Source organism: Coregonus clupeaformis, unplaced genomic scaffold (assembly GCF_020615455.1).
Source record: "Coregonus clupeaformis isolate EN_2021a unplaced genomic scaffold, ASM2061545v1 scaf0089, whole genome shotgun sequence".
Lineage (NCBI taxonomy): Eukaryota > Metazoa > Chordata > Actinopteri > Salmoniformes > Salmonidae > Coregonus > Coregonus clupeaformis.
Window position 1 is genome coordinate 631194 of NW_025533544.1, and position 26496 is coordinate 657689.

At 46.6% G+C, this 26496-nt stretch overlaps 1 protein-coding gene across 1 annotated transcript; it reads right to left on the minus strand.

Annotated features, from left to right (window-relative positions):
- Positions 1–4805: 4805 nt before the first annotated feature.
- On the minus strand, positions 4806–25706 carry LOC121554744 (insulin receptor substrate 2-B-like). The gene is made up of 2 exons (XM_041868474.2): positions 21264–25706; positions 4806–6768 (listed from the first exon to the last, which is right to left on the minus strand). The coding sequence occupies exons 1-2, from the start codon at positions 25396–25398 to the stop codon at positions 6764–6766; spliced, it is 4140 nt and encodes a 1379-aa protein (XP_041724408.2). The 5' UTR covers positions 25399–25706; the 3' UTR covers positions 4806–6763.
- Positions 25707–26496: the final 790 nt, after the last annotated feature.

Below are 26496 nucleotides of genomic sequence, written 5' to 3' on the forward strand. Positions count from 1 at the left end.
TAGGACATTCAGAGACTGGTACCGAAGCCACTCCTGCGTCATCTTGGCTGTGTGCTTAGGGTCATTGTCCTGTTGGAAGGTGAACCTTCACCCCAGTCTAAGGTCCTGAGCAGGATTTCATCAAGGATTTCTCTGTACTTTGCTCCGTTCATCTTTCCCTCGATCCTGACTAGTCTCCCAGTCCCTGTCGCTGAAAAATATCCCCACAGCAAGATGCTGCCACCAGCATGCTTCACCGTAGGGATGGTGCCAGGTTTCCTCCAGACGTGACGCTTGGCATTCAGGACAAAGAGTTGAATCTTGGTTTCATCAGACCAGGGAAACTGGTCAGAGTCCTTTAGGTGCCTTTTGGCAAACTCCATGCGGGCTGTCATGTGCCTTTTACTGAGGAGTGGCTTCCGTCTGGCCACTCTACCATAAAGGCCTGATTGGTGGAGTGCTGCAGATATGGTTGTTCTTCTGGAAGGTTCTCCCATCTCCACAGAGGAACTCTGGAGCTCTGTCAGTGACACCATCGGGTTCATGGTCACCTCCCTGACCAAGGCCATTCTCCCCCGATTGCTCAGTTTGGCCGGGCGGCCAGCTCTAGGAAGAGTATTGGTGGTTCCAAACTTCTTCAATTTAATAATGTGTTTTGGGGGACCTTCAATGCTGCAGAAATGTTTGGTACCCTTCCCCAGATCTGTGCCTCGACACAATCCTGTCTCAGAGCTCTACGGACAATTTCTTCGACCTCATGGCTTGTGAGACCTTATATAGACAGGCGTGTGCCTTCCAAATCATGTCCAATCAATTGAATTTACCACAGGTGGACTCCATTCAAGTTGTAGAAACATCTCAAAGATGATCAACGGAAACAGGATGCACTCAATTTCGAGTCTCATAGCAAAGGGTCTGAACACGTATGTAAATATGTAAATTTCTAAAAACCTGTTTTGCTTTGTCATTATTAGTCCCCTGTATCTCAGTTGGTAGAGCATGGCGCTTGCAACGCCAGGGTTGTGGGTTCGTTTCCCACGGGGGGCCAGTATGAAAATGTATGCACTCACTAACTGTAAGTCGCTCTGGATAAGAGCGTCTGCTAAATGACTGAAATGTAAAATTATGGGGTATTTTGTGAAGATTGATGAGGAAAATGTTTTTATTTTATCCATTTTAGAATAAGGCTGTAACGTAACAAAAAGTGGAAAAAGTCAAGGTGTCTGAATACTTTCCTAAAACACTGTACAGTCGTGGTCAAAAGTTTTGAGAATGACACAAATACTAATTTTCTCAAAGTCTGCTGCCTTAGTTTTGATGATGGCAATTTGCATATACTCCAGAATGTTATGAAGAGTGATCAGATGAATTGCAATTAATTGCAAAGTCCCTCTTTGCCATAGAAAATTAACTGAATCCCCAAAAAACATTTCCACTGCATTTCAGCCCTGCCACAAAAGGACCAGTTGACATCATGTCAGTGATTCTCTCGTTAACACAGGTGAGTGTTGACGAGGACAAGGCTGGAGATCACTCTGTCATGCTGATTGAGTTAGAATAACAGACTGGAAGCTTTAAAAGGAGGGTGGTGCTTGAAATCATTGTTCTTCCTCTGTTAACCATGGTTACCTGCAAGGAAACATGTGCCGTCATCATTGCTTTGCACAAAAAGGGCTTCACAGGCAAGGATATTGCTGCTAGTAAGATTGCACCTAAATCAACCATTTATCTGATCGTCAAGAACTTCAAGGAGAGAGGTTCAATTGTTGTGAAGGCGTCAGGGCGCCCAAGAAAGTCCAGCAAGCGCCAGGACCATCTCCTAAAGTTGATTCAGCTGCGTGATCGGGGCACCCCCAGTGCAGAGCTTGCTCAGGAATGGCAGCAGGCAGGTGTGAGTGCATCTGCACGCACAATGAGGCGAATACCTTTGGAGGATGGCCTGGAGTCAAGAAGGGCAGCAAAGAAGACACTTCTCTCCAGGAAAAACATCAGGGACAGACTGATATTCTGCAAAAGGTACAGGGATTGGACTGCTGAGGACTGGGGTAAAGTCATTTTCTCTGATGAATCCCCTTTCCGATTGTTTGGGGCATCTGGAAAACACCTTGTCCGGAGAAGACAAGGTGAGCGCTACCATCAGTCCTGTGTCATGCCAACAGTAAAGCATCCTGAGACCATTCATGTGTGGGGTTGCTTCTCAGCCAAAGGAGTGGGCTCACTCACAATTTTGCCTAAGAACACAGCCATGAATAAAGAATGGTACCAACACATCCTCCGAGAGCAACTTCTCCCAACCATCCAAGAACAGTTTGGTGACGACCAATGCCTTTTCCAGCATGATGGAGCACGTTGCCATAAGGCAAAAGTGATAACTAAGTGGCTCGGGGAACAAAACATCCACATTTTGGGTCCATGGCCAGGAAACTCCCCAGACCTTAATCCCATTGAGAACTTGTGGTCGATCCTCAAGAGGCGGGTGGACAAACAAAAACCCACAAATTCTGACAAACTCCAAGCATTGCTTATGCAAGAATAGGCTGCCTTCAGTCAGGATGTGGCCCAGAAGTTAATTGACAGCATGCCAGGGCGGATTGCAGAGGTCTTCAAAAAGAAGGGTCAACACTGCATATTTTGACTCTGCATAAATGTAATGTAATTGTCAATGAAAGCCTTTGACACTTATGGAATGCTTGTAATTATACTTCAGTATACCATAGTAACATCTGACAAAAATATCTCATAACACTGAAGCAGCGAACTTTGTGAAGACCAATACTTGTGGCATTCTCAAAACAATTGACCACGACTGTACATGTGCAAGCTCACACACACACACACACACACACCATATGACAAACAAGCATACAAGAATACAAAATGAGGGACAGTTGAGACGGTAAGATGTACATGAAGACATTTTTATTGCAATAGCTCTATCGAAAGCAAAAGGTCTGATAAATATAAACACTATGCAATGCTCAACATTCCTCCCAATAGAACCTGCACCCATCCCTCTTTCCCTCCTGAAGTAGATGAGAGAGATAATAAAAAAGGTGCCTTGAGGCGCCATTAACATGAAAAAAACAACAACTGTATGCTATTTAAAGAGGGGGGGTGGAATCCACCAAGAACAGTTATCATTTTGAAATCATTCGTTTTTTTTCAACCATTTTTATTTTTCATAAAGACGCACGTTGCAGAGAAATATAATGCACATCCGAGGATCAACACCTCCACAGTATGAAGAGAACTGTCTGTTCCGTAAAGCTAAATTACAAAGCCATTCAATTCTGAAAGAAAAACCACAGGTAGCAATGAAAATGACACCTTCCTCATCACTGTGGCGGTTGCCATCAATCAACCAGTTGTTATTTCGTACTACACAGCAGCAAATAAAATAGTAATAATTACAAAACATTAGGCAGCAATTTTACTTCTTTTCTTTTGTCTTTTTTTTGTATTTTTTTACAAAACTGCAAAATGTCCAAGTCGTTGTACTTTTTGAAAAAAAGTTTATCCTGTCTTTGTTTAGTTTCAAAATTATTTAAAACCCCCGTCTGTCTTTAAGAGACTCAACCAAACTGATCAACACAACACCAAAAAAAAGAGATTTAACTTCTGCCCTTTCTGTAAACTAGATAAAATAACAGATTTAACTTCTGCTCTTTTCTGTAAAGTAGATAAACAAAGAAAATACAGCTGCATATATATTTATGCAGTACCGTTTACGTCCTCTGTAATATATTACGTAGTTATTATTATCAGAATTTTCCCATTAATTTTCTAAAGGGTTTGTTATTGTTTACTCAGAACGCTATGGCCCTTTTCAAACATCCACACTAGCACACTACTGAGAATGCATGTCTAGTACATGGCTAGTATGGAGTTTTGGGACACAGCCGTAGTGGCCTATATCATCAACAGAACATAAAGACAGTACAAAGCAGAATCATTCACTAAAACTAAATTGTAAAAAAAAAAAAAAAAAAAAAAGGCTGATAATCAATACTCATCTTTATGATTGATTGAATTGATTAGATAATTGATTAGGTAAGACTTCTCAATCACAGAAAGTATTTTGCCAAATATAGCTTTTTTATTGGTCAAATCTAATAGCTCAAAGCCGAAAAGCACTGCAGCGTAACCTAAAAAATAAAACATTGTCAAACTAAACGTATCCGAAATATGAAAGCAACAAAGTTTGTTTCACCGCATATCATAACCTTTCAAATTGAAATGTATGTTTTTTTTATGAACAAATAAAAGTTTAAAATATTGCAGACAAATCACAGTACAGCCTTTCAATGTGTTCCAACCATAGAATTAGAATTATGATAATTCTAGTTCTATAGTTCCAGCCTTGGTAGGTATGGTAACGGTTCCTTTTCCATAACATAACAGTAGGTTCTGTGCCCCGTAACTGTACCATATAAGACACTGGTTGTACCAAATGGGGTAAAACAGGTGAAGTCACCCTATTCCTGGAGGGGTAGCTAGACGGATGGGATCTGACTGGTTGTTGAAAGGGTTTGGGGTCAACTTTTTCATATTGTCCCCTTTTCTGCACCAACAAATATCATAATCATCATCATCAACGTCCTCTTACTGAAAACACACCGACAAGACGTACCATGAAAAATACTGTAGCTTTTCACGTTTCGTTTTCTTTTCTCAACAAAAGTCAAGCTCATTTTTCTTTCCACTGACATTTTGATTCAGTCATCAAATCAAATTAGTAAAGGAGCTAGAAAAGAGAGGGAGGGAGGGAGGGAGGGAGGGAGGGAGTATAATAATCAGGTGAGCAAAAAACTAAAACAAAAAAACACTACAGTCAAGCCACTAACATCTCCTCTTCCCTCCAGCCCCCTTTCTCTCTCTATCCATCTCTCCTCTACAGTGGGTTAACTACATAAAAGGCTGACAGAGATTATACCGCAAAATACACAACAGTCCTCTAGGACTAACAGCTTCCAGCCTTTCAGAAGGGAGAGGGAGGTAAAAAAAAAAAAAAGAATAGAGGAATGTTATACAAACACCCATGGCACACTTGAGTCAAAATACATTTGGTGAAGTTCCATTCAGTGGAGTTTAGTCCGCTAAGGTTAAGCCTGCAGTTAACACTCATCTGTACCCATTGGATTTTGCTCTTATGTGCTGTACTATAATGCAAACATCATGTACAGGCTTGCAGCAAAGCACTGCTTAAAGTTATTGTGGTATTTAACCAGTGGTGAAAAAAAGTACTTAATTGTCATACTTGCGTAAAAGTAAAATACTTAAAATGAAAGAAAATAATAAAAAAGAGGAAGGCCTTCAGCTTTCAGAGTTCCGATGGTCTTTCTATCACTCCTCTGTTCTCAAGTTGTGCGCTGACACTCGTTTTTCTAACTTCTACCCTTTCCTATCAGAAAATAAAACCCATGAGTCTTGTCGTGTGGCGAGTCGATGGTGGAAATGTGCGTTGTTTTGGCAAGATGCGAAGATGCGTGACGTGTTTGGGCAGCTGTTGTGTTGAGGCGAACAAAGCGACTGATTCCAAGCAACACATTGAACAGAAAGTATTGCACCTCTCATCTCGTTTTCAACCCTTTGTTGTAGCTACTTCCCCCAGCGCTAACCCTAAGGTCATTTCCAGCAAACCACTGGTGGATCTGTTTAGATCGAGAATAGACCCTCACCCCCCCTCCTCCTCCTCTCTCTCTCTCTCTCCTATTGGCAGTGGGAAGGGTCTAGAGTTCATAAGCAGGGAAGTTAGAGGCTGACAGAGATGTGTGTTTGTATGAGTATGTGTGCGTGTCCACGTGTGTATTGAGTGTGTGTGTGTGTGTGTGTGTGTGTGTGTTGCACAGGGGGCAAATATGCCCAGCACGTTGCACCTTGGGGGGTAGAGTCGGATTACTGGGACCCCTAACGAGGCCCAGGCCCCCTGTGTGTGTTTATGTGAACCAGCAGCCCTGCTGACAGACTAGTGGAGTCACAGAAACAACAGGTGTCGCCTAGCCTAAACAGGACACACTGACACGTGTGTGTAGTCATTCAATGTAGCCTAAAGAGGACAGACAAGCAGCCAGATATGTGAAAGTGTGTGTGTGTGTGTGTGTTTGTGTAAGCGTCACACACACACACTGTACCAGAACTGTGCTAATAAGGCCCTTAAGTGGAAATAAAGTACCTGCTTCTTTTACAGAAAATCTTTTTCATCAGGAAAACTGGGACCATCGTTGAGTCCAGTACCCTTCTCTGCTACCTAATACAAAAATACTAAATAAATCATGTTAACATAATAAATGCACCTGAAACCTTTTGTGGCAATAAATATAGTAGTGTGTATATAAGTCTTAAGAGAAAACTGTACTGACCGGTCGGCCTCCACCCAGTCTCTAAGACGTATTATTCATTACTGTTATACAGCCATACTCAACTGTTTAAGCAAAGCTCCCTTTTCGTACTGTTAGATCAGAAATAAAAGTTATTATATCTAAAGTCCTTTAACATCGACAGCAGCCTCAGAACCAGACGGTCTGAGAAAAAACAAAATATCATTAAAAACAAAGTAACAAAAAAATTATTAAAACACAAATGCGAGTGCCTTCAGTCTTCGTCTTCGATCGTTTTAGTGATGTTGCGGTTGTTGTTGTTCAGAGGGGGTGTGACCTCGTGGGCTGGCCTTGGGGGTTGAGGTTGAGGGGTTGACGGTCAAAGTGTGGTGTGGGGGTGTTGAAGGCCACGGTGGAGGGGGTTAGGGGGTCTGTGATGCACCCCTCTCAGATCCCTCCATCCATCATCAGTCTGTAGAGAGATAGAAGGGAGAGAGAGAGGGAGAGAGAGAGTGAGCGAGAAAAAGATGATCAGTTAACTTCACCAAAACAGTTGGTAAAGAAGCATGTCCCCGCATGGCCTCAGCTAACCTGGTTAGTGGTGGCACACACACCCACACAGGTTCTGGTAGTAGGTTAGTCTGGGCTCTGACCGGCCCTGTTGTGAGTGTGTGTATCCCCTGTGTGTGTGTGTGTAAGCGTGTGTCGGTGTGTGTATCCTCTGTGTGTGTGTAAACGTGTGTCGGTGTGTGTAACCCAAGCGTGCATGCCTCTGTGTGTGTGTGTGTGTGTGTGTCGGTGTGTGTATCCCCTGTGTGTGTGTGTGTGTGTGTAAGCGTGTGTCGGTATGTGTATCCCAAGTGTGCATGCCTCTGTGTTTGTGTGTGTGTGTGTGTGTGTGTGTGTGTGTGTGTGTGTGTGTGTGTGTGTGTTGACCCAGAGCAGGGCTTTGATAAGGGCTTTGTCCTGTTGGCTGCTGACCATTAACATATGCTTTGAGAGAGAGAGGGCTTCAGCTGTGGACGGGCTGGAGCGACAGGAATGCCGGCTAACGCTTTCTATCTGTCTGTTTGTTACGGGGGGGAGTAGCGGCGGCAGAGAGAGAGAGAGAGAGGGGAGAGAGGGTTGACACAGAAAGACAGACAGGGCAAGAGAGCGAGAGCGAGAGAGAAGAGGTGGACAGAGGTCTTTGGTTAATTGTTATGTCAGTTGACTTTGACCATAACAATCTCCTCGGACTCCACCACTGCAGGACACTACTGTACCCCCACACACAGCAATAAAACGCCTGCATATTTCCACACAACACCCCTAGACCACCTGCATTAAGACCTAGTCTGGCGCCTGGGCCAGTGTTTGCCCAAGCTAAATCTCTCTCTAAGGCGGGGTGCTTCGGCTCTCAAAGCAACAGCCAGCCAGCTGACATAATTTCACACACACTATCAAAACTAAAACACCTCACTGGTTGAAGTGAAACTTTTGATATCACCGATACGACAGAACAGACGACAGTTAACCTACAGTAAGCTATGAAAGTGAACATCACATGATCGTTTACGGCTTCTTTAGAACGCGGATATCAATTTGAATCCACTATTGTCAGGCTGATACAGGTTTTTTTCTCCAGGATCGTTACAATGCCAGCTGCCAGGCTGGCTAGTGAACGACCAGTCCATTTCATCATCATAGGCAGTGAAGCCCCAACCAGAGGTAGCAAGTTTATTTTAGCTAGCCAGTTTATTTTAGCTGGGTTAGGGTTAGGACCAACTGGGTTACACTGAGTTGTATTCATTAGTACACACCGTAGCAAAACGTTTTACAACGGAAAAAACGACAAGTGTTTCTTATTGGACAAATTCAAATAGGTCCATACCCGTTTCGGCCCGTTTGGTTCCTGGTCAGGTCTGGGTTAGGTATGAGGTTCCTGGTCAGGTCTGGGTTAGGTATGAGGTTCCTGGTCAGGTCTGGGTTAAGTATGAGGTTAAAGGTCAGGTTTCAAATCAGCTCACAGGTTAAGTATCCCTGATTAGCCTGTAAGCCGATAGCTACTGCCTGTGGTACAACACAGGACACATTTTCAGCTAGCTCTGCCACTGTCCTCTCTGTCTCTCCATCCTCTCCAATTCCCATCTCTCTTTCACCCTTCTCTGCCTCTCGCTTTCCTCTCTCCCTCTCCGTCTTTCTATCAAATCTGTTTTTACCCTGTAGCCTACCTGTTCTTTGACAAAGGAGGAGGCAGGAGAGAGAGAGAGAGGTTGACCTGAGAAGACCGCTGAAGCCGGACGGAGGAGAAAAAAGGAGGAGAAGGAATTAGCCTCTACTCTTCTCCACCCTTCCTCCTCCTTCTCCTCCTCCCCCCATCCCTCTAGTTGGGGACTTGGGGGTCAATTCCATCCAAGGGGCTCAACTTCAATAGATATCCTGATGAAATGGTGGGATGAGTCTTAATAGTGGTAATGCCATCCATGTCAACACGGTCTCACACCCACTCGTATTATATTATACCTTTTTGAGGTATGCCTAGTCGGAGCGACCAGGCTGCCCATGTGGCTTCTCAACACCTCATGCCCCTGCCTCATCTCCTCTTTTCTCGACTGAAATGGAAAGGGCAATCCTTCCACTTGTAGGGCCCTATAAATTCTGTTTTGCGGAAAACGTGGACGGAATCACGGAATCCAGACATTAAAAAAAAGTTGTTTTTAACTTAGTAGGGAATCAACTAAATGTATTGAACATATTAGAAAATGCATTAATTTGCCCAAGTTAATCATTAGACATGAACAAAATGCATTGGTGATTTGCATTTTCCTGCAACTTTCTAAAAGGTCATGACCCCGTCTGTTTGGGTTGTGTGCAGCTCTCGTATGTCTAGTCTACACTTTGTGTCGCATTTAGCGATGATGCTAATGATAACCGTCTGCTGGTTGATGGAAAAGCTTTCTCAAAAACCTTCTCAATTAAATGTTAACTACAAAGTAGCCTATGCCTACCTGGCAGAATGATATGATTATATGCATCAATCCAGTGGCCACTTGTTTTGCAAACTCTGCAATCACATGAGCGCTACAGAAACACCGCTATCCAAACAACAGGCTCTGGCTGTTGGCACTTGCATTAAAGGGTAACTACAGCCAAAATTCGAAATAATAATTATCTTAGATTTTTCCCAGACCTCAAAACTGGTCTCCTGATGTGGTTTAAGCATTATTGTGGACTAAGAAAAACAACATTTTATGTTCTATTAAAAAGGTGTGATTTTGAGAGCGGAAACCTGAAAACATGGGGAAAAACGGAAACCTGGAAAAACAAAAACGGAATCAGGTAAAATAAATAACTGCTTTTATGGGGCCCTACACTTGGCCTAAGGCAGTGGTTTTCAAACCTCGCTTTGGGGACCAACAGACATTTCACAATTTTATTGTAGCGCTGAACTAGCTCACCTGATTTACCTAGTCAAGGGCTTTATGATTAGTTGATGATTGAAATCAGGTGTGCTAGCTATGGGATAGATCAAACACAAGGAACGGCTGAGGGTCCTAGAGGAGAGGCTTGAAAACCACTGGCCTAAGGGTCTGTCTGTGACAGTCAGAGAGAGAGGGAGAAAGAAAGAAAGTGTGTTTGTGTGCATGTGAGTACATTCAGAAACCAGCCATGCCCACAAACTCACTACTATAATAAAACAACAGCCATTCTTAAATCCCACTACTGTCGCTGTACTCTCACCCTCCATGACCCAGTCAGCGTGTGTCAGTGTGCACGTGTGTCAGTGTGCACGTGTGTCAGTGTGCGCGTGTGTCAGTGTGCGCGCGTGTCAGTGTGCGCGCGTGTCAGTGTGCGCGTAGGATTCGAACCTTCTCAAAACAGCCTAATTCATACTGTTAAAAGTTCTTTTTCAGCTTGATGCCTACTTCTCACTTCAAATGTGGTTTGTTTTTAATTTCAGTGGTTTTTACACCGGAAGGTGTTTTTCTGTTAAAGGTACACTGTACAACATTTCCACATGTAAAGCCAGATTTTTAAAAAAAACATTGCAGCCAAAAGTCTGTCATTAAATTTTAAGACCCCTTAAGGTATCAAAAAAAATATAGAAAAAAATGATTGGATGAAACATGGAATTTGGCATTACTGCTATTAGCCAATAGAAACACATTGAATAACAGATTCACTAAATGGAACAACAGATAGTCCCCCCCAAAGAAAATCAAAATGACGTTTTTTCTGAAGTGTCTGTCCTATATCTGAGAGATATAAGAAAGATCAGGAAACAATGTATTTATTTTGTACATGTATTTATCCCCATGTATTTATCCCTTTATTTTAGGCACTAAACTATATATATATATATATGACCATTAATTTTTTTAACTGGTACTGGGGACCTTCAGATGAATCTTGTGAGCGTCCTAGGGCAAAACACAATCGGAGAACACCATCGTGTTCTTGAGAGTCTCCGCTTTCAATTGAGTGGTCATAACAGTTTGTAGGCCAAACCGTTTTCGCAAGAAAAACGATTTTTGGGATCTCTCATGGTCTGACAAACACCGCTCGAGCTCTGCCACCTTTCACCACAGATGCGGAAGGGCGATATCGGCAGATGCAGTGGATTGAGACGCAGGCCATGCAAAAAAAACACATATCTCTAGCTTAAACAGACGGATTTCAATGGGGATTTTTGTATTATGTTAATCAGATGTATGCGGGAGCGCAACCATTGTAGGCGAAGGCAGAGTTATGCATCCTATACATTAGTATAATCTGGGTTTGGGGGGCACATTAGCCCCTCCCCCCACTCTGTGTGTGTTTTAGGCAGCTAATGGCATTATCAACTAATCACAGGCTTAACACACAGACAGAGAGAGAGACAGAGAGAGAGAGACAGAGAGAGACAGAGAGAGACAGAGAGAGAGACAGAGAGAGAGAGAGAGAGACAGAGAGAGAGAGAGAGAGACAGAGAGACAGAGAGACAGAGAGACAGAGAGACAGAGAGACAGAGAGACAGAGAGAGAGAGAGAGAGAGAGAGAGAGAGAGAGAGAGAGAGAGAGAGAGAGAGAGAGAGAGAGAGAGAGAGAGAGAGAGAGCGCGAGAGAGAGCGAGAGAGAGAGAGAGAGAATTTCTGTCTGTAATAAAGTCATTTTGTGGGGGAAAACTCCTTCTGATTGGCTGGGCCTGGCTCCCCAGTGGGTGGGCTTGCTCTCAAGTGGGTGGGCCTATGCCCTCCCAGGCCCACCCATGGCTGCTCCCCAGCCCAGTCATGTGAAATCCATAGATTAGGGCCTAATTTATGAATTTCTAATTGACTGATTTTCTTCTATGAACTGTAACTCAGTAAAATCTTTGAAATTGTTACATTTTGCATTTATATTTTTGTTCAGTATAGAGATTCCTTCTTCCCTAAATTCAAATTGAAAAGTTCTACATTCACAGAACAATCAAACAAAGGTCTGATGTTAAAGAGTTGGCAGCACAGTACGTCACAGCTTACCACAAGCTAAGGGAGGAAACATAGAATATAGCCTACTATTTTCTCCATGTATAATAAGTAACAAAACAATGTAAGTACCTCCAGTCATTTTTAATTGTTTGTTGAATTAGATTCTGAATGTAAACCATTACTTACATTGCTTTGTATATTTCTTTGTTTTATACATTTAGTTTTTCTTAAGTATTACATCTCCTATTGTTTTTGTCGCTGTTCTTTTCACAATTTATCAATACAGTGAGGGAATACTAGTCACACACACACTACAGTACAGAAACACACACACGCAGTACAGAAACACACACACGCAGTACAGAAACACACACATATTATGTTAACGACGATACTATATTCTACTGGCTGACAAGGAACAACCTTTATGGGGAGATAGAATTCCTAACCTTCCCATTCTGATTCTGTTTAGAAGTAGGAACATTCTAATTGATCACAATTCCGCCGTAATGGAACCCAGAGAGTCTCTCAGGAAAACCAGAACAATAACTAGGCTATTCCAGGGGTGAGGTCTCACGGAGGGTTAGGGGTGCTAGTGGGCATCTCTAGGGATGTTAGGAGTCGTTATATCATGTCCACTAGTGGACATTCCAGTTTCATTCTGGGGGGAAAATGACATGACATGTACCTAGAATGTACACACACACACACACACACACACACACACACACACTCGCTGCCAGTTGAGGACCTGTGAGGCGTCTGTTTCTCAAACTAGGCACTAATGTATATGTCCTCTTGCTCAGTTGTGCACCGGGGCCTCCCACTCCTCTTTCTATTCTGGTTAGAGCCAGTTTGCGCTGTTCTGTGAAGGGAGTAGTACACAGCGTTGTACGAGATCTTCAGTTTCTTGGCAATTTCTGGTATGGAAAAGCCTTCATTTCTCAGAACAAGAATAAACTGACTAGTTTCAGAAGAAAGTTGGTCCTCTGTAGCTCAGCTGGTAGAGCACGGCGCTTGTAACGTCAAGGTAGTGGGTTCGATCCCCGGGACCACCCATACACAAAAATATAAATTGATTTGCATTTTATTGAGGGAAATAAGTATTTGACCCACTCTCAATCAGAAGGATTTCTGGCTCCCAGGTGTCTTTTATACAGGTAACGAGCTGAGATTAGGAGCACACTCTTAAAGTGAGTGCTCCTAATCTCAGCTTGTTACCTGTATAAAAGACACCTGTCCACAGAAGCAATCAATCAATCAGATTCCAAACTCTCCACCATGGCCAAGACCAAAGAGCTCTCCACGGATGTCAGGGACAAGATTGTAGACCTACACAAGGCTGGAATGGGCTACAAGACCATCGCCAAGCATCTTGGTGAGAAGGTGACAACAGTTGGTGCGATTATTCGCAAATGGAAGAAACTTTTACTGTCAATCGCCCTCAACCTGGGGCTCCATGCAAGATCTCACCTCGTGGAGTTGCTATGATCATGAGAACGGTGAGGAATCGGCCCAGAACTACACGGGATGATCTTGTCAATGATCTCAAGGCAGCTGGGACCATAGTCACCAAGAAAACAATTGGTAACACACTACGCTGTGAAGGACTGAAATCCTGCAGCGCCCGCAAGGTCCCCCTGCTCAAGAAAGCACATATACAGGGCCATCTGAAGTTTGCCAATGAACATCTGAATGATTCAGAGGAGAACTGGGTGAAAGTGTTGTGGTCAGATGAGACCAAATTCGAGCTCTTTGGCATCAACTCAACTCGCCGTGTTTGGAGGAGGAGGAATGCTGCCTATGACACCAAGAACACCATCCCCACCGTCAAACATGGAGGTAGAAACATTATGCTTTGGGGGTGTTTTTCTGCTAAGGGGACAGGACAACTTCACTGCATCAAAGGGACGATGGACGGGGCCATGTACCGTCAAATCTTGGGTGAGAACCTCCTTCCCTCAGCCAGGGCAATTAAAATGGGTCGTGGATGGGTATTCCAGCATGACAATGATCCAAAACACACGGCCAAGGCAACAAAGGAGTGGCTCAAGAAGAAGCACATTAAGGTCCTGGAGTGGCCTAGCCAGTCTCCAGACCTTAATCCCATAGAAAATCTGTGGAGGGAGTTGAAGGTTCGAGTTTCCAAACGTCAGCCTCGAAACCTTAATGACTTGGAGAAGATCTGCAAAGAGGAGTGGTACAAAATCCCTCCTGAGATGTGTGCAAGCCTGGTGGCCAACTACAAGAAACGTCTGACCTCTGTGATTGCCAACAAGGGTTTTGCCACCAAGTACTAAGTCATGTTTTGCAGAGGGGTCAAATACTTATTTCCCTCATTAAAATGCAAATCAATTTATAACATTTTTGATATGTGTTTTTCTGGATATTCTGTCTCTCACTGTTCAAATAAACCTACCATTAAAATTATAGACTGATCATGTCTTTGTCAGTGGGCAAACGTACAAAATCAGCAGGGGATCAAATACTTTTTTCCCCTCACTGTCTATATATATATATATCATCTGTATATATATATATATATATATATATATATATATCATCACACCACCACCACGCTTGTTCTTACTATGGATTGCAGTGTTTGGTTTTCGCCAGGCATTACTGGAACCATGTCGTCCAAAAAGCTATACTTTTGAATAATCTGTTCATAGAATGCTCTTCCAAGAGTCTTGATGATCATCCAGGTGCTTTTTGGCAAACTTGAGTCACCTTTTTGGACGAGATGGTTCCCATTATGCCTGGCGAAAACCAAACACTGCATTCCATAGTAAGAACATCATACCAAAGGTCAAGCATGGTGGTGGTGGTGTGATGGTTTGGGGATGCTTTGCTGCCTCAGGACCTGGACGACTTGCCTTAATAGAAGGAACCATGAATTCTGCTCTGTATCAGATAATTCTACAGGAGAATGTCAGACCATCCGTCTGTGAGCTGAAGCTGAAGCGCAGCTGGGTCATGCAGCAAGACAATGATCCAAAACACACAATCAAGTCTACATGGAAATTGCTAAAAAGCAACAAATTGGAAGTTTTGGAATGGCCTAGTCAAAGTCCAGACCTAATCCCAATTAAGATGTTGTGGCAGGACTTGAAACGAGCAGTTCATGCTTGAAAGCCCACACGTCACTGAGTTAAAGCAGTTCTGCATGGAAGAGTGAGCCAAAATTCCTCCACAGCGACGCGAGAGACTGATCAACAACTACAGGAAGCATTTGGTTGGAGTCATTGCAGCTAAAGGTGGCACAACCAGTTAGAGTGTAAGGGGGCAATTACTTTTTCACACAGAGGAATTGGGTGTTGCATAACTTTGTTTATGAAATAAATGAAATAAAAATGTAATTGTTGTGTTATTTGTTCACTTATGTTCCCTTTATCTAATATTAGGTTTTGGTTGAAGATCTGATAACAATCAGTATCACAAATATGCAAAAGTAGAGAAAATTAGAAAGGGGGCAAATACTTTTTCATAGCACTGTATATATATATATATATATATATATATATATATATATATATATATTATATTATATTATGCGTGGGAATACTTTGGAACGGATTTTCAAAATCTAAATCCCTTGGAGCTGATCTGCTGGTGTTTTATTCAGTCTTTTATGTCCAACAATACAAAATATAAGCTTTGGAGTTTAGGGGATTTTTTCCACTCAAGGCACATGGTAACCCAAGAATTTGATTACTCAACCAATTTCGTATTAGTCACCTCACATCCTCCTCCTATCTGAATGTGGGAGAACGTTTACTATTAATACTCCATCATCCTAAAGCAGGGTGGCCCACGGGTGATTTCATTTGCCCCCCCAAGTTGTTTTTTATATTGTTGGACATAAGACTGTAAAAACACCAGGAAATCAGCTCCAAATGAATTTAATTTGGAAAAAAATCTGTTCCCAAGTATTCCCACGCATAATAGAGAGACACGTGACCGTATACAAAATGTAAGCAAGGTTTGAAATGATTATGTTTTAGTCAAATATTATATCAGTTTGGGCTTCTTGTGGTCAATTTGCAGTCTACAAATGAATTGTAATTATGTTCCGGCCCACAGACTATACGTTCAAGAAAATAAATCGGCCCGCGGCTGAATCTAGTTGATGATCCCTGTCCTAGAGAATGAGAAAACATTCAGGCCTACCACAGTACACACACCCCACACAGACACACTCACACACACCACACAGACACACCACACTTTACAACAGTAAACAGCTAGCTAGCCTGTTAGTCACTAGGCTAATATATTCCTAGTAGCCTACTGGGAAAATACCCTGGCTTTGACTCAGAGACAGGAGGTGTTTACCTATGAGTAACAAAGGACACACTAACATACAAGTCTATATAGGCCTAATGAAAGTCCACAGGAAGAGGCATTGCCATAGAAATGGCTGATAACACTACCTGAAGCAGTTACTGTAACAGCAGTATTAGTATGGAAGTCTTCTATCGTCTTATACCATGGCATTGTTGAATACTCTTTTCTGATTGGCGTTCTAGAGCATGCATTATTTCCCTGTAACTCATGGTATATGTTTTGTTCGAGCTGCTTTTGAAAGCAAAAGTCGAATTGAAAACAGTATTGGCATTGTTGAATTTGATTTTCATAATAGCAAGCTAGGACTGATGGTTTGGTTAGCTAAACTAGCAAGTCTGTTTGGTTACCACAGCAACTACTGCAGCTATCTTGTAAACTTTCTAGCTACTTCAGTGGATGTTGAACACATTTCTACTGGCAGATGTGTTAAATTATATCCATGGTATGAAAGGGATAATCAACTCAAGGCTCTATGCGTTCTCTGGGAAATAATGCAAATCGGTGGAAGGTCAGTTCCACTCATATAGCGCGTCATGGAACACACCTTCCACGTTGTTCATTATTTTCCATAGAACGCATAGCCCCTCGTTGATTACCCCTTACATATTCATTTGAAACGTATTATCCAGCAACTTATTATACAGCAATAAGCCAATTAATTAAAGAGGTATAACCTAAAGCCTACTAAAACATTCAAATTGATTTGACCTAACATCTTGAGACTATATTAACATATGTGTGTATGTATATCAGAGTGTGAGAGAGTTCAGGTTCAACACCAAACACGCTCACACACACGCTGACACACACACACGAAAGGGGATCCAGTTGCCTGTGCAGCTTCCTGCTTTAGGGCCAGTGCACATTCTGTGTCTCAAATGGCACCCTATTCCTTATACAGGGCTCTGGTCAAAAGTAGTGCACTACATTAGGGAATAGGGTGCAATTTGGGATTAAGCATACACATGCCTACTGCTAGACCCAGCTGATAAATAACTGTCAGTCTGAAAATAAAGCAGTAAATATAGATGATGTGAAATAGGATGAGCTAGCCATCACTCTCACCAGCAGCTAGCCAACACCCTCACCAGCAGCTAGCCAACACGCTCACCAGCAGCTAGCCAACACGCTCACCAGCAGCTAGCCAACACGCTCACCAGCAGCTAGCCAACACTCTCACCAGCAGCTAGCCAACACCCTCACCAGCAGCTAGCCAACACCCTCACCAGCAGCTAGCCAACACCCTCACCAGCAGCTAGCCAACACGCTCACCAGCAGCTAGCCAACACCCTCACCAGCAGCTAGCCAACACCCTCACCAGCAGCTAGCCAACACCCTCACCAGCAGCTAGCCAACACCCTCACCAGCAGCTAGCCAACACCCTCACCAGCAGCTAGCCAACACGCTCACCAGCAGCTAGCCAACACGCTCACCAGCAGCTAGCCAACACCCTCACCAGCAGCTAGCCAACACGCCACCAGCAGCTAGCCAACACGCTCACCAGCAGCTAGCCAACACCCTCACCAGCAGCTAGCCAACACTCTCACCAGCAGCTAGCCAACACCCTCACCAGCAGCTAGCCAACACCCTCACCAGCAGCTAGCCAACACCCTCACCAGCAGCTAGCCAACACCCTCACCAGCAGCTAGCCAACACCCTCACCAGCAGCTAGCCAACACCCTCACCAGCAGCTAGCCAACACCCTCACCAGCAGCTAGCCAACACGCTCACCAGCAGCTAGCCAACACCCTCACCAGCAGCTAGCCAACACTCTCACCAGCAGCTAGCCAACACCCTCACCAGCAGCTAGCCAACACCCTCACCAGCAGCTAGCCAACACCCTCACCAGCAGCTAGCCAACACCCTCACCAGCAGCTAGCCAACACGCTCACCAGCAGCTAGCCAACACCCTCACCAGCAGCTAGCCAACACGCTCACCAGCAGCTAGCCAACACCCTCACCAGCAGCTAGCCAACACGCTCACCAGCAGCTAGCCAACACCCTCACCAGCAGCTAGCCAACACGCTCACCAGCAGCTAGCCAACACGCTCACCAGCAGCTAGCCAACACGCTCACCAGCAGCTAGCCAACACGCTCACCAGCAGCTAGCCAACACGCTCACCAGCAGCTAGCCAACACGCTCACCAGCAGCTAGCCAACACGCTCACCAGCAGCTAGCCAACACGCTCACCAGCAGCTAGCCAACACGCTCACCAGCAGCTAGCCAACACCCTCACCAGCAGCTAGCCAACACCCTCACCAGCAGCTAGCCAACACGCTCACCAGCAGCTAGCCAACACCCTCACCAGCAGCTAGCCAACACGCTCACCAGCAGCTAGCCAACACCCTCACCAGCAGCTAGCCAACACCCTCACCAGCAGCTAGCCAACACCCTCACCAGCAGCTAGCCAACACTCTCTACTACAGGACCTTAACTCAGCTCCAAGCAGCTCCAAGACCAGTACAACTAGTAGGCTCACACTGTCACACTATGAAGGGGGCCTTTGGATGTTAATAATAATATGCCATTTAGCAGACGCTTTTATCCAAAGCGACTTACAGTCATGCGTGCATACATATTTTTTATTTTTTTGTGTATGGGTGGTCCCGGGGATCGAACCCACTACCTTGGCGTTACAAGCGCCGTGCTCTACCAGCTGAGCTACAGAGGACCAGGATGTGGGACAGGAAAGGGTGCTGCTAGCTAGCGAACACTCTCTACCCTAAGTAAAAAGGTTTTGCTACAGCATGTCATAATGAACAGGTCCCAGTAGCCCACTACCCTGTTTCAGAAGGTGTTCCTCTGGAGGAACAAAAGGAAAAGGGTGCTGAAAGGGGCCTGGTTGGCTGCTGAGGGCAGGTCACAGGAAGTGTATTCCTGTGTGATGATGATGCATTTCCTGTGGCTCTGTTCTATTGCTGTGGTGCCCCGACACGCTGGTCCAATTAGAGCACATCAAAGACCCTCCGCATGACTCCACACACACACACATTAGTATGACAGTGGAAACACTTCAAACAGTGACAACAAGCTTTATCGGAGAAGAGTGTTGGTTTTTCTACGGAAAACCACACACACCCACAAAACACACACAGTGTTGGTTTTCCAATGGAACGAAACTAAGAAATGACCTCGCTAAGGGGGGCAGCAAGGAGTCAACGCAACGAACACAAACACACACTCTCTCTGGTGGAAACACACACACACACACAGGGGCAAGTGCAGGTCAAGGTTTCTCCATATTACATGGTACCGTTTGACCCACTTTGGCCAGGACCTGGATCAATGAAGTGTATGTAGTACAGTAGGTGAGATTCCCTCTCTTCTCATCATGATTACCTTTTACACTGCAGGGCATGCCGACAACTGGAGGGCCAGCGCACACACACAGACTGCACAGTCACAGACTAGGGTTAGGCGGTATCCAGATTCTCATATCGTCCTTCTCTTATCCTGGGATTTACGGTATTACCAGCTTAGTATAAGCCCATTAGGTGTCTATTATCAGAATGCTAACAAAATTAGCATTTCCATGGAGGCTGCTAGATAAATATGCTAACGAGCGCAAACAAAAAAAAAGAAACAAATTGCAAAGACAGGCAGTCCAGCTCATAAAGTTATACGTATTTAGGTAGGAGCTACCGAATGTCATTTTTGGTGAGTTTGGACATTTACAAGCGAATGTGAACGAGATACATTGGTGCAAATGAACAGTACTGGCTCTAGGGCAGCATTCAAGCTGTGTCTGTGTGGAGTCTGGAGTCGCTAGGGCAACGGGCCTGCCTGCTCTGCTCAGAGAACATGGGGGAGGAGCAGACAGGCTGAGAACTGAGAGGAGAAAAAAATGCTAGGAAATCAAAAGATAGCAGTGGCAGCTGTACAGATAACGCATCCAAAACAGCTGTGACTTCTCAAACACGGCAAAAAGCCAACACATTATGACGCCTCCGTCACCTCATTAAGTCAGCCACTTACTTAGATAACGTTTAACTTGCTAGTTAATGCAGAATTATTTGTTTTCAGGCAGGAAAAAAATATACAACGAATAAGAAATAGCTTGCTGCGTTTTGTAAACACAGATCTAAAATGCTTCTTATTGTAATTTCTGCTCGGCATCAGACTAATGTTGCGCTTCAGTTGCACTTCTCCACTGCATTCTATCAGCAGACAGCTCTGACTGGTGTATAGCTGCTTTTCTCTGGTACTTTTCTCAGTGTAGCCTACTTTTCTCTGGTAAAATGCTAGATTAACTTTAAGAAAAACATGATGAAATGTAGCTACATTCTATAATAAACAGAAATATGATGGCCATGCATAGTTTAAGGCACTGCATCTCAGTGCTAGAGGCGTCACTACAGACCCTGGTTCGATCCCGGGCTGTATCACAACCGGCCGTGAACGGGAGTCCCATAGGGCGGCGCACAATTGGCCCAGCGTTGTCCGGGTTTGTCCGGGGTAGGCTGTCAATGTAAATAAGAATTTGTACTTAACTGACTTAACTGCCTAGTTAAATAAAGATTAAATAAAAATAATAAAAAACAGTTTTTGCAAAACATACCTTGCTTTTTCATTGTAAGCTCATTTAGCCTACTTGAGTGGCTGCCAGCCAAATAGCGTTGCACTTCTGTTGTCATCTGATGAAAATGAAGCTGTTTTCTGCCGAATGTGTTGCACTAATGTATTTTCTGTGAAGAAAAACTATAGTTGCATGCCCCTGATCATTCTATGGAAGCAAAAAAACACTTCACTTTCAATATAAAACATGACCCCTGTCAATACACAGCTGGACTCCCGCTTTCTCCAGCTGTGCTATTTACAAACAAACACGTGACTGGCTCAACAGTTCTGGGGAACTACGGACAGCTTCATAATGTTAAATAATGTGACAGGTGAAATGAAGAACTCGATCTTCTTTATCTCCTAACATATTGCACAAGTTGACAGAAGGTATTTACTTAAAAAGTAGCTACAAATATTAAAATGTATAGAAAAACCTCAAAGAAATTGTTTAAACGGTATTGAAAAACCATCCTGTGGCTATTTCCAAATACCCCGGTATACGGTATATTACGGTGTACCGCCCAAAGCCTATCACAGACGTATGAGCAATACGCTTTTGTATACACACACACACTTACTCACCGCACCCCCCCTCCACACACACACAATCCCTCTGTCACTCACCCTTGGACGTGGCAGTCATCCCGTCTGACTTGATGAAGTCTATACAGCCGTAGGCTCCGTTGTCCTCCGCTACTGGCACAGTCACGTTACTGGCTTGGGGAGCGTTGGGGGTCGCCCCGGTACCATGCCCGGTGCCCCCCTGCTGCTGGGGTATGGGTAGAGGGTTAGAGTCCCGGTCCTCTCTCAGCTCCAGGGCGATGTAGTTGAGTCCATTCTGATACCCTACAGACATGTTCCTGCACATCCGACCTCCAGGAGGACACCCAGATGAGGCAGAGGCCATGCCCAGATCAGAAGGCCCTGGCCGGGCATGGAGGCCGGCCGAGTCCCCCGCTACCCCCTCAACACACATCCACACACTGTCAAAGGAGCCAGAGCCGGTCCACTTGGAGCTCTCAGCCAAAGGAGCTACGTTGAGGGCTGAGGGGTTGGCTGAGTCCGAGGAGGGGTTGGTGCTGGAGCTTGTGGTTCCGCCTCCTCCGGAGGTGGAGGATGAGGAAAAGGTTTCGGAGCTGTGTCTGCGTCGCCCCTGGGGGTCCGCGCGTACCACCTTGATGGGCTCAGGCTGGGGGCTGGAGGAGGGAGGGGAGGCAGAGTTGGGGGGTAAGGTGGGGGGGTAGCGGCCCTCCATCAAACACAGATGCTGCAGCATGGCCGTGGGGCTACTCCGTAACCCCCGCGACTCCTCACCCCTGCTGAGGTTAAAGGTCATATCTGTGTAGTCATCTGTCCCCGTCCGCCATCGAGCTCCAGAAGAACCAGGGGCCCCACTCACGGAGGCCCCAGTGGCAAGAGGTCGGATGTAGCTGGGTGGGTTCCAGGGAGCCACCAGAGAGGGTCTGGGAGACTTGTTCTTAGCCAGGCGACCTCCATCATCAACCCCACTACCACCACCTCCAACCCCCACCTCTACACTCATATAGTCCTGGTTCTGAGGATGGGGGTGGGGAGGGGAGCGGCGCTGCTCAGCAGAGCCCACCGAGGATGAACCATCCTGGGCAGAGAGAGGATAGGACGTGGGGGGTCTGTAGCAGCCCCCAAACTCGATGTTGATGTACTCTCCAGGGCTGGAGAGTACCTCGTCGGCGGCCGGCTCGCTGACCCTCAGAGACCCGTGGAAGCTGCGGCGCCCTAGGGGGAGGCGGTTGGGCCGGACCGGGGTCGTCCGTCGGTCACCGTTAGCCGCTTGGTGGTGCACCCCGTAGGGAGGGGGCGGGTAGGCGTGAGGCGGGATGTGATGGGTGTCTGACCCCCCACTACCAACACCCCTCGTCGTCACGCCCCTCTCGGCGACGTTGCCGGTAGCGATCTGGGAGTAGACTGGTTTCGCCGGGGAGCTCATAGGCACATACTCATCATGTTCCCTCTGTTCTCTCTCTCTTGCAGCGGGGGCCTTGTAGGAGCGAGGCAGGGAGAAGTAGGGGCTGTATGATTTAGGGTCTCTCCCTTCAGGGGTGCTCAGTGCATAGTATCCCCCCTCGTTGGAGAGCTTCCGTCCCCCTGCCGCGTCCCCTCCACCTCCTCCTATGCTGTAAGACATGTCCATGTATTCTCCATTCTCAGGACGCTCCACTATACTACCAGAACTACTGACACTAACTCCACCCAGACCCATGTTACTGCTACTGCTGTGGGGGCTGGGGGAGGCCTGGACTGGGGAAGAGGAGCTCCGCCCCCCTGGTAGCATCATCATGTAGCCGCTGGGGTCTGTGGGCTGTTGGGGCGAACGTGGGGCTAGGGCTGAGCTGGGGGCTTGGGGAGAGTGGGAGGGTTGGTGATGGTGGTGGTGGTGAGAGGGGGAGCTGGCTTGCATAGGCATGTAGTCCGGGGCGTCACAGGGTGAGGCTGCCACCCCACACAACATGGGCATGTAGCCGCTGTCCTCCTTGGCCGAGGAGGAGGAGGGAGGAGGGGGTCGGCCCTGGCTGTGCTCGGAGCAGGAGCTGTAGTCAGAGCGGAGGGAGGAAGAAGAGGAGGAAGGCTGGGTGATGCTGTCGGTACGGCCCAGAGACAGGGCCTCTCTCACGGACACCGACTCGTCCAGCGAGAAGGTGGTCTGGGTCATCTTCTGGTACACAGTCACGCCACTGCTGCCGCTGGTAACACCACCCTGACCCCCGGGCCGCGTGAACGAGTGGGTCTGCCTCCTCAGGGACCGGTCGTCATCCGTCGACGTGCTCTCGTCCCGGTGGGGGGTCTCCACGCTACCAGAACTACTCCCTCCCCCGCCGCCCGCACCAAACACCTCGCGGTGCCAGCCCATGACCATGTAGTCGCTCATGCTGTTCTCCTCTCTGATAGGTGGGGTGTTGCCCAGGGAATCAGGCGTGTTGCTCCGGACCCGGAAGTAGCGGAAGTCCCCAGGGCTTGAGCCGTACTCGTCTGAGGAGTTGAAGCCTCCGTCGGAGGGGGAACCGCAGATTGACGCGGAGGAGGGCCGGGTGAGGGTATCGGAGACCGAGCCGTGCCCGCTGCTGCTGGACACGCTGACGGGGGAGGTGGTGGAGGGGAAGTGGGAGACGGGGAGTGAGGCGGAGCGGGCGTGGTAGGTGGAGCCTGGTAGCGCCCTGGCGTAGCGCCCTACTCCCCCGGTGCTCCCGGTGTTCCCCGCCCCTACCCCGCCCTCCTGGCGCCCCAGGTGGATCCGGGCGGTGTTCAGGTGGATCAGGCTGCCAGTAACGGAGCGGAACGGCCGGTTCATCGTCCCCTCACCCTCGCTCGATGTTCGGAAGCGATAGCCGCTGGCGCCAGAGCTCTTACTTGATGGCGGCGTCCCAACCACCGACTCGGTCCTGGAGCGGCGCTGGAGACCTGTTTGGCTCGGAGGCAGGTTGCCTAGGTGACGGCGGGTGGTGATGAAAGCAATGGGGTTGGAGCCAGACGATTGGCTCTTGCTCCTGGGGCGGATCTCGGTGAAGGCCTTCAGAGCCTTCATGGTCTCCAGAATGGTCTCGTGCATGTTCTGTGCCACTACAGAGTCATCTACCTGCATCCATATCTCCCCAGGGCCTATAGAGGATGACCGACCCACCTCCATGAAGAAGAAGCTTTCTGAGTGTCCACAGCGTCTGATGTTCATCAGCTGAAGGTTGACACATGGCGTCTCACAGTTTAGTTTGACCAGGTGGATAGTTTTAGTAGAGAGGCATAAACGATACACACCTGTGAGGTTCTTGGTCTGACCCAGCCCTTTGGGTTTCACGTTCACCTGCCACACCTCTTTGAAAACCGTACCTGGTGTGACGGTACCGTAGCCATCATCCAACTCATCAGAGTCTAGATGACCCTTTTTCCCCTCACTCATCAATTCACTCAGGGCAACGTACCAGTCGTCTTGTTCCTGCTCATTTTCAGCCACAATCGCAAAGTATTCATCCTTAGTGTAGAGGGCTATGAGGTGTTTGTTTTTGGAATCTGCTCTTTTGTTGACAGTGAAGCACTGATACAGATAGATCACCCTTTTCGGGGGAGAAGGGGCGGCCGTACCGGTTGCGGCGGCTGCAGCAGCAGACCGCAGGCTATTACGGAATTTTTTCTCGCTGTCATAATACTCCAACCGGCTGAGGCCTAGGTGGCTGGCCGCCCTCAGCACGAAAAACCTCTTGTGGCCGTGTTTCTGTTTCCGCAGATAGCCACACTTCTGAATGTCGTCCACGACACCTTCTGAGGTAGCCACGCTAACATTAGCATTCACGGCGAGTTGTATCGCGGCCGACGCTGCGTTTACCGACGCGGCGTGTGTGTGGTGGCTAGCAGCAGGGTCCTGTTGTACCAGGTTCAAAGACGACGACGAAGCTTTCCTTACCGGGGACTCCGTTATGTTTTCACCGGAGAGATGATGCTGCGGTTGCTGCGTCGCCGCCTGGTAGTGGTGCGACAGCGGGTGTTGTTGTTCTTTGGGCAGCGAGCTCTGGGGGTAGTGATGTTGTCTGGAGGGTGGAAAGTGCTGCTGATGGACACGAGCTCCGCTGGCTCCGACGCCACCGATATTCAATAATAGGGAAGGGGGTTCCCCGACCGAGGTGTCGTTGCTGTTGGCCGCCGCCGCCGCTGGTTTCGTCCCGATGACCCTCTGTTGCGTCTCCACTAACAACATAGCGGCTTTGCTTTCTTGGTAATTCGTGAAATTTGCCATTTAGAGAACACAACCAAAGGTCACTTTATTTACCTAAGCCGTGATGTGGACCTAGACCCCATTCTTGTTTTGGAGACGGGCTCCGGCTGGAGCTGCTGTGGCTACACGGCGCGATGGTTAGCTACAATACATGCAGAAATGTATGTTGGTTCCGTTTGAAAACGGCCCGTCCTCCAGGCCTCTTCGTGACAAACAGGTATCCAATATGCGCTTTTAGAAAAGGAAGCACACCCTGTGAAACATCTCCACGTTCACCCCAGTTTCTATAATCGTTAGCACCCAAGCTAGCGATCAGTCCCCTTCTCACTCTCTGTACACAACTCTACCGAGCAGAGCACAAACAACACGTGACCCGTGCGTACCCATAAGCAGGAGGAACAATGAGCGAGTCGGGGCTTCTCATTGGATTTTCAGCGAGATTGACAGAAACGGACAAGTAAATCAGCCAATCGTTGAGGGTCATTCGTGTTTTACGTCTATACGGTCGACTAATGATATCGCACGGAGTTTCATTGATGTAAAAATAGGAGGGTACGTTTTCGTGATGATCGACATCTGACTGGCCAATGATTATCTGTAGAGTGATAAGCATTCGTTGATACTACCACTGTCATTGGACAATATTGTTGATTGTCGTTGAGGTTATCTAATCACAGTGTGGACCATTGGCTGTGCTGTTTTCGTTTGGCACGAAGGTGAATCCCCTCCCTCATATTGCAAGTTTCTCCTATGCTACTTATTTGTAGGTATTGAAGGCCAAATGTTCCCCAAAACATTTCCTTATCTCCTACCCCTTTGGTATACTTTGCAGATCCAAAAGAACTGGATAGGTGTAAGCAACATGGCAGGGACTACCCTAAATCCATTGGAATGCAATGAAATACCACCTATCCGGTTATTTCAGGGACAATATTCGTAATGCGCCTAAGAGTCAAGGTGCTGATCTAGTATCAGGTCATCCATCTCCATAATCGTATTCAAACAGATTAGCACTCCTACTCTGAGGTGCTTTACGCGCGACCCCTGATCTGCAAAAAGCCAGGGGTCACAGTGGGTGTTTTGAAATGATTCATATTGTTTTGTTTTTCCTGTATTCCT